This window comes from Psammomys obesus, unplaced genomic scaffold (genome assembly GCF_907164565.1).
Source record: "Psammomys obesus unplaced genomic scaffold, mPsaObe1.curated_primary_1811, whole genome shotgun sequence".
Classification (NCBI taxonomy): domain Eukaryota; kingdom Metazoa; phylum Chordata; class Mammalia; order Rodentia; family Muridae; genus Psammomys; species Psammomys obesus.
The window spans coordinates 4,714,630-4,729,831 of record NW_026596158.1 but is presented as its reverse complement, the minus strand read 5'-3'; the positions used below and the strand labels follow the sequence as shown (position 1 = coordinate 4,729,831).

Below are 15,202 nucleotides of genomic sequence, written 5' to 3'. Positions count from 1 at the left end.
CTCTGGAGAAGCAGCTGGTGCTCTTAACCCTTGAGCCGTCTCTTCAGCCCTTGGATTCTGTTGTTTGTTTGTTTGATGTTTTAAAGCTGGGGCCAAAGAGATTGATCAGAAGATAAGAGCACTTCTTCAATTTCCAGCACTCACGTAGAGGCCCACAACCATCTACACGATCCATGGCCCTTTTCCAGCCTCCATGGGCACCGGGCACACACATGATACACAGACATACATGCAGGCAAAACGTCTGTGCACATCAAATAGAACAAAAAATTTAAAAAGCAAACAAATAAGCAAAAAGGTATAAAACGGAATTCCTGCAGGTGGACCTGAGATTACACACCTGTAATCTCAGCAGGGGTTCAAACAGGAGCCGTAGGGAGACCCGATCAAAAACAAAGAAGTAAGTAAAATGAACAGATGAATGAGAGCATGGTGAAATGATGTTGAGGGCTGGTGTTCATTCTGTTGTGTGCGTGAGTACCACTCACACTGTCTAGGTGTACTGCTGGAGCGTCCGTTTAACAGTGATAACTTTCATCTATGGGACATCAATAAGGAGGCGTTGGTAGGTGCAGGGCCCCGCCAACCGTTAACTGAATCCAGAGTTCATTGGCCTGGGTTTTTCAAACTGTGGCTTTTTTTAAAACTTGAGAAAGTTCTGATAGAAACTCATAAAACATTCTGAACGTTCTCCCATTCCTGGCAGCTACAGAGGATTTCTTTCTGTTATTCTTGATCAAAGAATTAAATCGGTTTAATTTTTTTACTTGAATTAAACTCTTCTGTGAAATTCTAGTAATTTGCTTGCCAATACGTTTATGCTCTGATGTCAGGTCTCAGAATCCACACTGATGGATGCCAGGGCATTCCTCGCAGGGGAAGGAACAAGGTTGGCCTAAATCAGCTACGCACCCAGCTTTAATGCTGCTTGTCGCCTCTTTCTGCAGTGAGTCCTCAGATCCGCAGTGCACGGGTCAGACAAGAGCGCGTGCGGTTGACCTGAAGCCCGAGGCCGCGTACAACTTAACCCACACCATTCTGTTCGGCGTCCTGGCCTTGAGTACGATGAGGTACTTCTGTCTCATCTGAGGTAGCTTGACAGCTCTTTAATGGATGGTACCTAGCGGCATGACTGGAGACCTCCTGGCAGTCCCCTGTCCCCTGGGGTCTGCCCTGTGCATTCCCTTCCCTCCGGGAAATACTCCTGTCGGGTTTTCCTTGTTGCAAACATTCTTCAGCGGTTTGCCTCTATGACCCCGCCTTGCAAGTGATGGGATGGACGAGTAACCCCCGAGCCGGTGGCTTCTGTGCAGATTGGCAGGACTGTCTTGTCACAGTGTGCGTGCGTCCCTCCCTCGCTTGCTCTCGCCCTGGCCAGGCCTTTGCGCATGCCACTGACCCTGTCTCTGCTGTTTCAGGATGAAGTACTTGTGGACCTCGCATATGTGCGTGTTCGCGTCCTTCGGCCTGTGCAGCTCTGAGATCTGGGAACTCCTCCTGAGGCTGCTTCACCTCTGCAACCCAAAGAGGGTCAGTGCCGTCCTGCCTGTCAGCTGGAAAAGAGCTGTAGGGTTCCCTCGGGGTCAGGTCCTTCAGGTCTCCATGGGGGCTGGGTGTAGTGTAGAGTGGATTCACCCATTTGATCTTTGATGAGGGTTTATTTTAATGTTTATTACTATTTTAATTATAATGTTATCTTTCATCTTTCATTTAAGTTTTTTGACAATTCCATACATGTGGATAATGTGTTCTGGCTACTTGTCCGAATTCTCTATCTCCCTCACTCCCCTGTGAGCCCCCTCTGTCACAGTTTGCCTTCTGTTGCTGTGATAAAAGACCATGACCATGAGGAAAGACTACGTAGCTTACACGTCCAGGTCACAGCCCATCACCGAGAGGAGTCGGGCCAGGACCCCAGGGCAGGAACAGGAGCTCTGGTCATCAGTTGCATTAAGGCACTTGTATTTCTACACTTCAAATATGTTCTTTAGACACAGAACTTAGGAACGCAATAAAAAGCAAAATGAAAGCTTTGCAGTAGTTCCTTTGTCCAGAATTACAGTTATTATTCTAAGGCACTTTCCTAAAAATAATTTACCAGCATCACATGATAGGTAAAATGGTCCGAGCAGCCATCACCAGGAACTGTACTGCCCTGCACAGTTTGTCAGGAGGCAGTGGAACCCGTGGGTGGCTCGCTTAGCTCGGTGATTTGGCAGGCTGGAGACCGAGGCTTCATTCAGTTACTTGGTTTTGTCACTGTCTTCGAAAGGTGTGTGTCAGCAGAGCCAGACTCTGAGGCCCAAGAGGTCGGTGACGTGTGATCTAAAGAGAGTCTTTGTCCCACAGATCTGGGTCATGCGGTATTCGGTGCCCGTACTCACGCTGCTGTACCTGTGCTGTAAGGTAAGGCTCACCTCCCCAGTCTTCGTTTGGTGGCAGAGGGGCTCGTGGCGTCCATAAAGGCTTCCTTCGCATTGTGTCGAGTCGGCATTGACAGCAAAGTCAGCGTTTAAAAACCTGTAGTTTTAGAGGTGAAGCATTATAGTAAAAATGCCTTTCAGAAAAGAAAAAAAGCTATTCTGTTGGCTCTTACTGGAAACAGATTTTGAAAATATTTTCAGACCTATTTTGAAACCAATAAGGCAGAAAGAAATTTCTCCTGCTGCCTGGCTTATGGAGAGTAAGATAGGACCCACTTTAACCGGCTCGTTTGGTTAGATGCTTAACCTCAGGAGGGTGGGACATACGCAGCAGACACTGTGAAGTTAGCGTGTGAGGCCAGGTATGCTGTGCCAGGAACCTCAGCAGTGTTCACAGCCAGCCCGGGCTTCACAGTGAGACCCAAAACAAAAAGTAGACAACAGAAAGAAAGGCTGACCCCTCCCCCAACCCAAGGACACTTTAATAAGAGTGAAAAGTGTCATATTCTCCAGCACTGATTTGAAAGTATTCCAAGACACCCCTCAGAGACATCGGTCGCTGATCAACCAGTCATTGCTGACTCTTCTGTTACCTCTTTGAGATTTATAGCCTTGAAAATAGCATGAAATATTTAATGTAATTGAACTCTTGCCCTCTCATAAACTAAAACCAAAACCAAAACTACCTTGATGTTTTCACCACTGGTTTTAAGTTCAGGCAGTGGACTAGGGGTTTCTCTGGAGAGGCCCTGACCTGTCAGCCCACAGCTCAGCCTCCAGGCTGCCTTGCTTCAGTTGTAACTCAAGACTTTAGGCTGGGAAACTATTTGATCGTCAGTATCCAGTCAGAACAGCTGCTGGCACGGCAGAGCCCCCCAGCACCAGGGAGCTTACTCTTTCATGTAAATAAGTGAAACAAGGTAGATGTTTAATGAACAACTTGGCAACTTCGTCTTTACATGGAATTAAGAGGGTTAAACCCCGGCAAGCTCAGCATTGTCAATACTACAGCTGTGCGAACAGGACAGTATGGGACTGGGGATTGACTGTGTGTGTGTGTGTGTGTGTGTGTATGTATGTGTGTGTATGAGGGCTGAGTTACTTGTTGAAATTTGATTTTTTTTTTTTTTTGAAAGCTGTTTAAGGACTTGGTGATAAGATTTAGGAAAGGTTTAGAGCAATAAAGCACGCTCTAGAGCTCTGGCTCTTAGACATCATTCCCAGGAAGGGAGCAGCATCAGTCTTCAAACTAGTAAATGCAAGATGTGGATTGCACTTCAGGCCAGAGTCCTCAGCCCCGGTGACGCTGCGGAGGTGGCAGGTGGGCAAAGCCTGCTCTGGTGCTTGTATTAGGGCTTTGTCCCAGGAAAACCATGTCCCGGGGTACTGGCCTGCACCAAGCAGAGTCAGTAGCAGAGTACCTCCTACCTCCTCCCCTGTGCTCCTCCCCTGTGACAGCCTGTCCTTGTCATACAGTCTTCCTGGCGAGACCCCTGCTGTAGGGGACCAAGGGAAGCACTGGGAAAGCCCCTACAGCAGCCTCCACCCTGCTCTCCGAGGCTACCACGGTGGTCCTGGGGTGAGAGAGTCAGGATCCTAATGAGTTTCTCAAGAGTAGCGCGCAGGCCTTGGCAGATGCCCAAGAATCCTCAAAATCTGCAAATCAAGCCAGGCATGGTGACACATGCCTTCAGTCCCAGCATTAGGACGAAGAGAGAGGGGATCTCTGTTAGTTCAGTAGCTGCCTGCACTACAGAGTGAGTTCCAGGACAGCCTGGGCTGCATAGTGAGCGAGGCTTTGTCTTTAAGAAAAGAAGTGTAAGCAGGGCGGTGGTGGTGCACACCATTAATCCCAGCACTCGGGGGCAGAGGCAGAGGCAGGAGATCTCTATGAGTTCCAGGACAGCCAGGGCTATACAGAGAAACCCTGTCACACACACACACACACACACACACACACACACACACACACACACACACAATGAACAATATCAATATGAGGAGTCTTCTCCTGATGTTAAACATTAAAGCTATTTTCCATCTGTGCCAGTTATGAAGGTTTTCTCTAAGTGACATGAGTATTTATTTGAAGGCTGACTTAAGTTTTATTGGCAGTTATAATGTGGGTCATGTTCTTTTCTCTAGGATAATCCTGTCCAAAGGGAAAGTATGTGTTAGGCCCCTCCGACCCAGAGATTAAAAGCATTTATTCTGCTCTCGATTCGCTTATTGGATTGGTGAAATCCCAGCTAATCTATTGCATTCTGTTAAAAAGTGACATTAAGTGTTTATTTGCATATTATTTAAGGAGTTTCCCTCAGGATACACTAGATTTTAACATTCTTTCAGTATCAGCAACTTTAAAATTAGAAAAATATCCAACGCCCATTGAATTCACAGATATACCAAAATAATTGGAGCATTTTGTTAAATAAAATGCCTGTATTTTGTTGATTATGAAGTAACAGGGCCAACACATTTAATCTCCAAAGTACTTAGCAGAGTGAGTCAGGAGTTTGAGGCTAGCCTGGGCTACAGAGTAAGGCTCTGTCTCAAACAATCAAAATAGAAATAAATAGGAGAAGTGGTGCCTGGCCTACCATCTCTTGAGAATGATTAGGATTTAATTGATTAATGAATTGGAACTTGTGTTAGGTAAGTGGCAGACAGGAATGTTCTTTTTATACTGTGTCTGCGTAACCTGAAGTGACACAAGTTGCCCCATGGCATTAATAACCACGTCTAATACATTTGATGCCCCCAGAGAGCCCAGTTTGCAACCATTCGTTCCTGATGTGACAGTGTTTCTGTTGACCAAACCATTTGTCAGACTTTCAGCACCAGAACAGAGCCAGCCACCAGCGGGTCTGATGTTATGCTCCCGAGGACAGGGTGACACTCTACTGAGAGCCTTTCATGTGCCCCAGTGCCCGAGTGCAGGGCTGCTCCGGCAGAGGCCAGAAGAAGGGAGTGGATCCCCAGGGACTGAATTACAGTCTGCTGGGAGCTGCCGTGTGGGTGCTGGGAGCTGAGCCAGGTACCCCGCCAGAGCAGCCAGTGCTCTCAGCCCTGGAGCCATCGCTGCAGCCCCGCAGGGGAGGAGGTGGTTGGTAGCAGCACAGAGCCCGCCTGTAAAAGCTGACTGAGCCACACACACATTAGCTGCAGCAGGGGTGATTCCGGATGTGCTCCGGCCTCCATTTACCCTGCAGAGCTGAAGTGGACCTGGGGGCAGTTGCCTTTTGTGTTTGGCTTTTGAGGACAGCCTCTCTTTCTCTGTTATTTAATCTTAGTGACAGCTACAGGGGTGCATTTTTGTTTTTGTTCTGTTTTTAATTTCAGTCCTGGCCAGGAATGATGGATGAACTCTCCGAGTTGAAAGAATTCTATGACCCAGATACAGTGGAACTGATGAACTGGATTAAGTAAGAGGAACTTTACTTTTTAAGTTTAAAACTTCAAATGTCTTTCTAAAGTCAACTGTAGATCTCATTTGTTTGAGGGGAGAGTTTATTTTCCAATTGTGAAGTAACATCCTTTAAAAAAAAAAATCAAGACCATGAATTTGAAGGAAAGAAAAAAAAAAAAAGCTCTACCTTTCAAGAACTGTCCTGGCTGGGTGTGGTGATGCACACCTGTAGACCAGCACCCAGGCAGAGGCCATGAGTTCAAGGCCAGCCTAGGCCACATAGCAAAACCCTATCTCTAAACAACAAAAGGATTCTCTGCAGCTACAGCCCCCAAAGGAAAGAAAACACTTATTTGAAGTAGAAAACAGGATCAGAAAGTAAACTCCCAACACTAACAGAGCAAGAGTAAGAGCCTCTTTACCCATGAGGCTCAGCAGTTGAGAGCATCTGCCGCTCTAGCAGAGGACCCAAGCTGGGTTCCCACACCCCACACCTGGTATCACAGCCACTAGTTTCAGGGCATCTGGCGCCATCCACTGGCCTCTGGAGCAACTCTATCCACATGCACATACCCCCACACAGATGAATACACGTATTTAAAAAGATCACTTAACTCACGTTAAACTTAGTTTCTACTTTTTGTTGATTTTATCTTTATAATTTTCATCTGAATCTTGTTTATATTTACTGTTAATATGGACACTCACATGAAACTGACCTTTTCTTGTTTTAAAATGGCAGTTCACTATAGGCTTCCTTGAAATCATTATTCTGCCTAAGTTCTTAGCTTAGAGAAAAATTTATTTTATTTAAAACATTTTTGTTAGGTGGGTGTGGTGGTGCCCAGCATTCAGGAGGCACAGTCGGGCAGATTATCTATGAGTTTGAGGCCAATCTGGTCTACAGAGCAAGTTCCAGGACAACCAGGGCTACAAAGAGAGACCCTGCCTCAAATTTTAAAAAAGCAATTAATTCATTTGAAAAATAAGGCATTTTCCTTTTTATAATGATTTAAATTATAATTTGGTGTATATAGGTGCTTTGTCTGCATGTCTGTCTGGTGCCCTCAATGGTTGTGAGCTGTCATATGGGTGCTGGGACTTGAATCCAGGTCCTCCGCAAGAACAAGTGCTCTTAACCACTGAGCCAGCTCTCCAGCCCACAGAGAAGATTTTCAATACAAAACAACATCAGAATGCCCTGCTGTGATACTGCTCTGGTTTTTGGGCTTCCTTTGTTTGTTTGCTTTTTCCTTTTTTCTCTTTGTTTGCTTGCTCGCTTTTCTTTTCCTTTTTTCTTCTTTTTTGCCTGCACTTGGTTGCTTTTCCTCAGCCTCTAGCCTCAGAATGAAACTGGTGTGCTTCCAAGTTTAGTTCAGGGACCCTGACTCAGGAGCAGGGCAGGCTTCTCTCCTTGAGAGGCATGCCCTTGCTCAGCAAGTGAGCTCTCCTGCTTTACAAGCAGACATCACCTAAGCAGCAGGCAGGTGAGCCCTCAGAGCATCACCTCTGTTTCCGTCACCCAGGCTTTTAGCAGCAGCTGTTAGGCCCAGCAAGAGCCTAAATATAAGAAGGTATGAAGAGAACTCAGGAAACTAATCATTCATTGATGCAAAAACGCAAGAGACTCACTCTTCTTGACCATTGCAATGAGGTCACCCCTGCTGGTCAGCTAGGAGTGGCACCGGGAGACAAAGACCTTAGGTTTTTAAAAAGACACAAGGCAGGAATCTCCTGGGGTTGACTTCTTGGCAATTTAGGATTGGATGAAGCGTTTAACTTTTAAAATAATTGGTCAGTTCTGGTCACCCTTAGGTCCAGTCAGCCCTGTCGTAAATATCTGATCGTCAAGTCAGTTTGGAATTTCCTGCCATCCACAGTTAAATGTGGGAGGGGGATTAACTCATCCCATGTCTGTTCTGAGGAGTGGGGGTTACAGGCTTTGGATCAAAGTTCAGGAGAAGGATTGGGGCCATTTGGCCCAGTTTCCAAACAAAGCCCATCTCACCGGCACCAGCCGGTGATTTTTTTTTCTCCATTTAGTAGAGATCTCTGCTTTTTCTCTTCCTTATCTCTGCCCTCACAGATGGCTAATGTCAGGAACTTTTACATTCCTCGGTTCTCTAGAGAAGCACTAAGAGGCTTTAATTAACATGGGCCTAAAACTTGCAAATATAAGTTATAAGGCAATTAAAAGAAATATAGGTTACAAAGTTAGTCTGATTCTTTCACAGCCTCGTGGGTAACCTGCCGGGCTAAGCTCACCGGCCGGCACCCCTTAGTGGTCCTTTGAGTTAGGAGGTGGCAACTGCTTGGTAGCTTAGGTCCCCTGAGCCCCACGCATGGGTTTTATAGAGACTTAAATCTAAATATCTGTGTGGCATTAGTTTCAGTGTCAGGCTGGATTTGGCTGGACAGGAGTATAATTTTTGACATATTTCTAGTAGGGAACAGCACTTGATCTTTATTAACTTTAAATCATGATGGGTAAATAATGAGTAAATAATTCTTTCCGTATTTATTGTAAATAGGAAAAGGCTATTTATTCGTATAAAGAAAAGCCAATTCCTTTTGTACTGACTGATCACTTAGATATTCACAGCATGTGCATTTGTAAGCAAGGCCCGTCCTGTCTGACTATATTTTTATATTTTTATTTTATCTCTATTATGAGCATGTGGGCCCGTGTGTTGTGCGGGGTTTCCTGCAGAATCTAGAAAAGGGTGTTGGACCCCCTAGAGCTAAAGCTGTAAAGCACTGGGAGCCACCCAACATGGGTGCTGGCGGTTGAGCTCAGGTCCCCAATTCAGGCCCTCCGGTCTTGGAAGAGCAGCGAAGGCTCTTAGCCTCCATCCCTCCAGCCCTGGCCCTTTCCATTTTTAGGCTGACCCTCTTGAAGGAGCGCCGTATGCATCTTGTAGATGGTAGACCTTCCCTGGACTAGCATCCTTAGCTCCTCACCTGTGTTCTCTGGCTGTCGTCCAGACGATTGCAGTGGAGCCGAGGTTCCTCTGGACTAGCTCAGACTCAACATTATTTTCAAGTTTTCCCCTCAAAAACCTATTTAAAGCAGTATTTCTGGCTCCTCAGAAGTACGGGTGAGATGATATTCTGGGTATAGAGAAGGCAGCATGAGGCTGTTGTTCGTCCCCGCTGGGGACTGGCCTTCCTTGGCACCTAAGAGCACCCTTAGCTAACGGTGCCTCTCCTGCGGCACACTCCTTTTGACTTGTTGGCTGGTCGGCTTTCCTCATTGTCTTTTTTTTTTTTCATCCTCAGCAACTGAAAGACTCATATTGTTCTAAAAATATTGGTTCCATTGTCATCTAATCTTCCCTCTTTTCCCTTAAAATTCCTCAAATCGAAATGTTTTTTTTTTTGTAAAAATAGCTACTTGGCATGTTTGTAAATTAAGCTTAAGTGATGATGAATGTATGCCAAAGTAGGGTCTATTTAGACACAAAATATGTTTGTTTAAATCAACATTCAAATCAGCTGTGGCCGGCAGGCTTTGATTCTCACTGTAAGGGAATACATTTAATATTCTTATTTGTTTAGGACTAGAGGTTGAGCCTGGGGCTTCATGCACACTAGGCAAGCATCATCCTACTACTGAGTGCCATCCCCAGACCTCTGATTTACTTTTTATTTTGAGGTGGGGGTTCTCACTAAGTTACTGCGGCTGACTATGAACTCCCTCTGTAGGCCAAGTGGGCTTTGAACTTTGAGCCTCCTGTCATGGCCTCCCTGGTAGCCAGACTTAGCAAGCCTGGGATATGTGCCGCCGTATCCTGCTTCAATATTCTTTTAACCCTCTCCGATTTCTCCTGTCTACTTTGGCTCCCTAATAGAGACTGGCCACAGATCGTGTGTGCCACCAGGAGGAAAGACTGCAGCTGGGGCCCAGCACGGTCACGGAGTGGCCCCTGCACTCTGGCCATCCTGACTGATCTGTCCTTGGGTGTCCTTTGTCAGTGCAGTCATGGTGGTGTTTGCCTCTGGCAAAGGAAGACTTACTTAGGATGACATGCAAAAAAATCCAGGGGACACACCCAGCGGTCTTCCATGCTAGGGTAAGAAAAATCTGTTAACAAAGTATGAGGAGGAGGCTTACCGGGCAACCAGTCATGCCCCCCAGACCCCACCCCCACCCCAGGCTCTGTTCTGTGGGCGTCACACACCTGCTCTGGACTCTCTACTCTACAGGTTGACTGAGGACTTGTCAGCTGAGGACATTGAAAGTCGCTGTAGCCTTGGTGGGCGTTAGGGACTGTCCCATCTTCTAAGGGAGCCCAGCTGTGGTTTCCTAGAGGCTAGAGAGACCCTCAGGAACCTGCTTCCTGATAGAGCTCGAGAACGGGGCTGACCTGAGGTGCTTGCCTGTACAGTCCAGCAGCTTCTGCCTGAGCATCAACAGGGCACCAGGGTACGCATGTGAGCGCTGGTGGCTGTCCATCATGGCTGCCCCTTCAGCACAGCAGGTGGGCTTCTGTGCCAGCTCTGCTGTCTGAGCGTTCCCCAGGCTCTTCATTCCACCTCATGTTTGTAGAACTCCACAGGTGTGCTCAGAAGCTGTTTAAAATGGAATGGAATGGTCAGTTACATTTACAAACCAGGCCCATCTACGTGGAGGGCAGCGTCAGGAAGCTCAAACATTCAAGGCTGCCTAGACTACAAAGACAGATCAAGCCAGCCTGGGCAGCTAATAGACCCAAGCCTGTATTCCTAGCACCTCCTCATGGAGGAGGAACCATGGACATCAGGTGTCCCGGGGCATCCTCGGCGACCTAATGAGCTGGAGGACAGCCTGGGATAGATGAGACCTCATCTCAGCCAACCAGCCGAAAGAATGGGACCTCTCTCTCTTCCTCTGTCTCCCTCCTTCCCTCCCTTCATCCTGTCTTCCTCCCTCCCCCTCTCCCTCTCTTCCAGATGGGATCTTGCTCTCTGGGCCTAGACTTGTGCCACAACTCTCAGCAGATTTTAATTTTCTACATTTATATAAAGACATGTTAGCCTGCAGGGACTTTTTATGGAGGCCAGGTCCCTGGTCATACAGCCTCAGCCACCTCCCCATGAGCGGGGAGGCTGGCACTATCTCTCTGCTTGGAGCCCAGCTGGACACCTGGCTGCCTGCTGCCCACCATGTGCTCACTGTGGTGTTCGTTTCCTCCCAGTAGGCGCTGGGGTGTGCCCTCCTGACACTTTCATAGGTGCAGAGATTGGATTTCTGGTTCCTCTGCCTTCTTGTATCTCGTTCAGCCAAAGCCAGGTGGTGCCTTGATGGGCTTTGGGTGTGACTAGAAAGCACATTTACGTCAGCGAGGCTGAAGCAGCAGCTGCCTGGCCAGTTCATGCTTTGTCTATCCTGGAATGCCACATTTTTGCTGCCTGGAAGGTCTCTTATGCAATTAAGAAAGATATAGATGGGACTATTTTGAGGAATGTCATTTTAATTACTTGCCTTTAGGAGATTTTCACTGCAAGTAGTCTCTACAGTCAAGAAGCCTGCCGTGTTTAGAATGTTCTCAGCACAACTGAAAAGCACACACTGAATTTCCTTTGCTTTTAATCAGGGTAGAAAGAATTGCTGTGTGTTTTAAAGATAATGTTGTCTTAGTCCAGACGTTGGGTGCTGGTGAACCTCTTATTAAACGTGTATGAGTGTTTGCCTGCCTGCACGGAAGTGCACCAGGCCTGTGCAGTGTCTACGGAGGCCAGAAGGGGACATCAGGTTCCCGGAACTGTGGTTACAGACCTGTGTCCTCCCATGTGGGTGTTGGGAATCCTACCAGGGTCCTCTGGAAGAGCAGCCAGTGCTCTCAATCACCCCAGCCCCACACCTTTATAATTAATGAATCATTTCTCCCATCTGCTTAATTTTGTAAATTTTTTGAAATGTTCAGTTTGCCCATTAGTTCAGTGGTAATTCACCTGTTGAAGCCTTGCACTTCAAGACACAATGAAATCAGGGCCGCCTCTGCCTCCTGCTCCACCAGACACGGCTCCTTTTCCTGTGTCTTCTCACCCTGTGTCAGGCAGAGGCTGTGTCACCGTGGGCTTACTGCAGTGTGGAAGCTTAGACCACTGAGAGGATCCAACGGGAATGAAGACTGGCCTGGGGAAAAAGCAGCTCCGCCTCTCATTCATATTTATTCCCTTTAGCAACTGTGAGACAGTCTAAAATTCAGATTGTAACTAAAGTTTAGACTCTGAACTCAGGGTAGGAAGATAGACAAGGTCCAGGCTAAGTGTTAAGTGAACATTAATTGAAATAAACCGAATTTCCCTGAGTACTTGCCCATGGAGTTCTCTGCCTTTATTTAGACCCTCCCAGTCCTTCAGAACCCTCCTGTTCTGCCGACCATGTGGGACCAGTGTCAAACTTCCCTGTAAGATCAGATCTGGGGGCAGAGCAGGCGTTTATCTGTTCTGTGTTCCTGAATCTGCCCGTTACAATGCTGACAACCTCGGCAGGCCAGCCAAGCTCGTGCTAAACTTTTCTCTCTGTTGGAATCCAGATTTTAGACTTCAGTGAGGGTGAGGGAGGGTGCAGATGATGTGTCTGTCATTCCTTCCCCGCTCATTGTAATTCCATCCGCTTTTCTCCCCTCACCCGGGAAGTCTCTTTGGAATGCAACCATAGATGGATGTCATCGTTAGGAAGAAATCTCGAGTTTTTCTGAACGTAATCTATCTGTAAGTGTCACCACTCGAAGCAGAGTGTGTCGTGCCCCCAGACAGCCGCAGGCCCTTGCTGGCCTGCATCCAGGCTGTATTCTTAGTGTTAAGTTGGAATAAAGAGGAACGTGAAGAGGTGGCCCCGAGCCTCGCCGCAGAGCAAGTTGCGGTGCAGGCCTTGCTGCCCAAAGACTGCAGCAACCTGCTCTGGCTTTGTTTTTAAATTTCAAATAGCCTTCAAGAGTGCCTCCATCATTTCAGCTCCAATCACCAAAATCTCGTATTTCTTTTCTTTTTTAGTCTTTTGTTTTGTTTTTTTTGAGACAAGATCTTACTATGTAGTGATGGCTGGCCTGGAACTGGCTCTTTGAACCAGGCTGGCCTCAAACTCACAGAGATCCACCTACCTCTGCCTCCCCAATGCTGGGGTTAAAGGTGTGTGTCACCACCATCTGGCCCCTCCTATTTCTTAACTCAAAGATAAACATATCTTGGGATGCTCCTGGTGAGCATCTGGGAAATCTCTCTTTGGGACAGAGGCCTGGGACAGAGGTGCCCCCAATAACAGCTCCTGGCTTTTGCCAGATAGAGGGGACTAAGTCAGCTACTACGGCTCTTGCTTTGACCAGCCGTCTGTCAGCCCATCCCCCAAGAAGCTGAGACAACATGATGGTGATTTTGAGGCGAGCCTGGGCTACATGGCAAAACTCAGTGTGAAAATTTTTAAGAAAAGATCTTTCTCTCCAGGGCCGAGGAAAGGGGACATACCTTCCATGTGGCGTATGTAGAATGTTTCAACATAAGAAATAATGCACATCCTCTCTTAGTGATGGATTTTCTCTTTAGAAGCTTCTTCCCAACTTTTGCATTTATGGTTACAGGGCTTTTTTCTCTACATGTTATTTCCAATAATACCAGATTTTATTTCTTTACATAATTTTGCTATTTTGACCCCATGGAATTGAGTTGTAATTTCCCTGACTTCTCACTTACTGTTTTTATTACCATTTCTTAAGCTTTTTTGTGTATGAGTTTCTGCGTGCGTGCACACACACACACCTTATGCATGCGTTGCTTGAGGAGGCCAGACAATGGAATCCTCCTGGAATAGGAGTTAGTGTGGGTTGTGAGATGCTGAGTGGGTGCAGGGCACTGTACCCCTAGAGTAGCCAGTGTCCTTAACCACTGAGCCATCTCTCCAGCCACAAGTCCGTCCATGCCTTGCTCTCAGCCACCCTTTACTTTAGCTCAAAAAGCAGCTGCAGCCACAGAGATCTTTTGTTAGACCACACCTCTCTCTGCCCAGTAGCAGAAAAGGATGGTGCAGAGATGCTGAACTCGGGAGCTGGCTACCTGCCTCTTAAAACAGCCCATCATAAAAGACTACCGTTCACATGGAAAGCTAGACGCCCCCACCCAGGCCTTCCTCCTAGTGGACAGAAAACAGACAGGAAGCGGGCCGAAACTAAGGCAGGAAAAGCTTGCATTTCAGATGAGCCTGGGCAACATATCATGAGAATGTGTCAAAATAAGTAAATAATTAAAGTGTGCATAAAATATCTTGGCTATATGTCAGTTCAGACCATTTGTGCGATGACCCCCTGACTCTTCATACTCCCCTTCAGAGCTGGGTAATTCTGAGGGGGAGCTGTCTTTTTGGAAATCTTGGTGTTGGAGTTAACTCACACTCTGAACCCTCATAGCTCTAACACACCAAGAAAGGCTGTGTTTGCTGGAAGCATGCAGCTGCTGGCTGGAGTCAAACTGTGCACAGGACGGACCCTAACCAACCACCCACACTATGAAGACAAAAGCCTGCGAGAGCGGACCCAAGCGGTAAGGCCCATCTTTGCCTGTGCTTGCTTCTCCGTGCCCTGTGCTGCCCCCGAGGGTATCGGGCAGGCCTCCCTGTGCCATGAGAAGGGACCGCATGCTACCATCTCCAGCCTGTGGCTTAGGAGGAAGCCAGAACATAAGGGCATGGGCCTGGCGTCTCCTGACTCTGCCTTTTAAGGGAAAGGGCTAAGAGGAGAAGCTCCTGGGATGTGGGAGACAGTGTTTAGGATGTGGGAAGGCCTTGGAGCTTGTGATTTTGGAAGGAAAGGAACAGAAGGGAGAACATAATGGTTATGGCTCATAAACCAGCCCTGGGCCATTTCTGGTGGGGAGGGGAGTGGCGATGTTGGGGATGTTTACTGTTGCTGCTTGTTTAAAAAGATAATAATACAGTCACATGCTTCAGAGTTCAGAGAATACAGGAGGAAATGGCTGAAACGTGTTCACCTCACCCCTGTATCCTATTGCTCACTGGCTCCCCAGGATGCAAATAGCTGAAGTGTTAGGAGCTCGGCCCATATCTGGTTCCATTAGGAGTTCATCTGCAGTGCTACAGAAAGACGGCTGTGCGCCGCCCTCTCCCAGTGGTACCGGATGGAAAGCCCTAACCATGGAGGTCCCAGGGACGCCAGCAGTCACCTTCAGTCAGGACATTGAGTCTTCTCGGCCCAGGCCGCCTTTCAGACCTCAACAGGCGATAAGGGCGGATCACCCAAACATCTCCCCTTCCCTGTGGATGTCTTATCCTGAATCAGGCCCTCACTCAGTATCGGGGATCAGGGCCGCAGAGGAAGCATGCTTCTCTCAGCCCTGTGCTGTGCCCGGAGCTGCCTTCTCCCAGAAGTGTTTGCTC

The 15,202-nt window shown here is 47.5% G+C and overlaps 1 protein-coding gene across 1 annotated transcript in view; it reads left to right on the top strand.

Moving 5' to 3' along the window:
* Positions 1-15,202, top strand: part of Dpy19l3 (dpy-19 like C-mannosyltransferase 3) — a 70,071-nt gene that overhangs the window by 47,267 nt on the left and 7,602 nt on the right. The window contains exons 13-17 of the mRNA XM_055594935.1: positions 948-1,070; positions 1,419-1,530; positions 2,350-2,406; positions 5,766-5,848; positions 14,217-14,349. Of these exons, the coding sequence (XP_055450910.1) occupies positions 948-1,070; positions 1,419-1,530; positions 2,350-2,406; positions 5,766-5,848; positions 14,217-14,349 (508 nt within the window). The remainder of the gene's footprint in view (positions 1-947; positions 1,071-1,418; positions 1,531-2,349; positions 2,407-5,765; positions 5,849-14,216; positions 14,350-15,202) is intronic.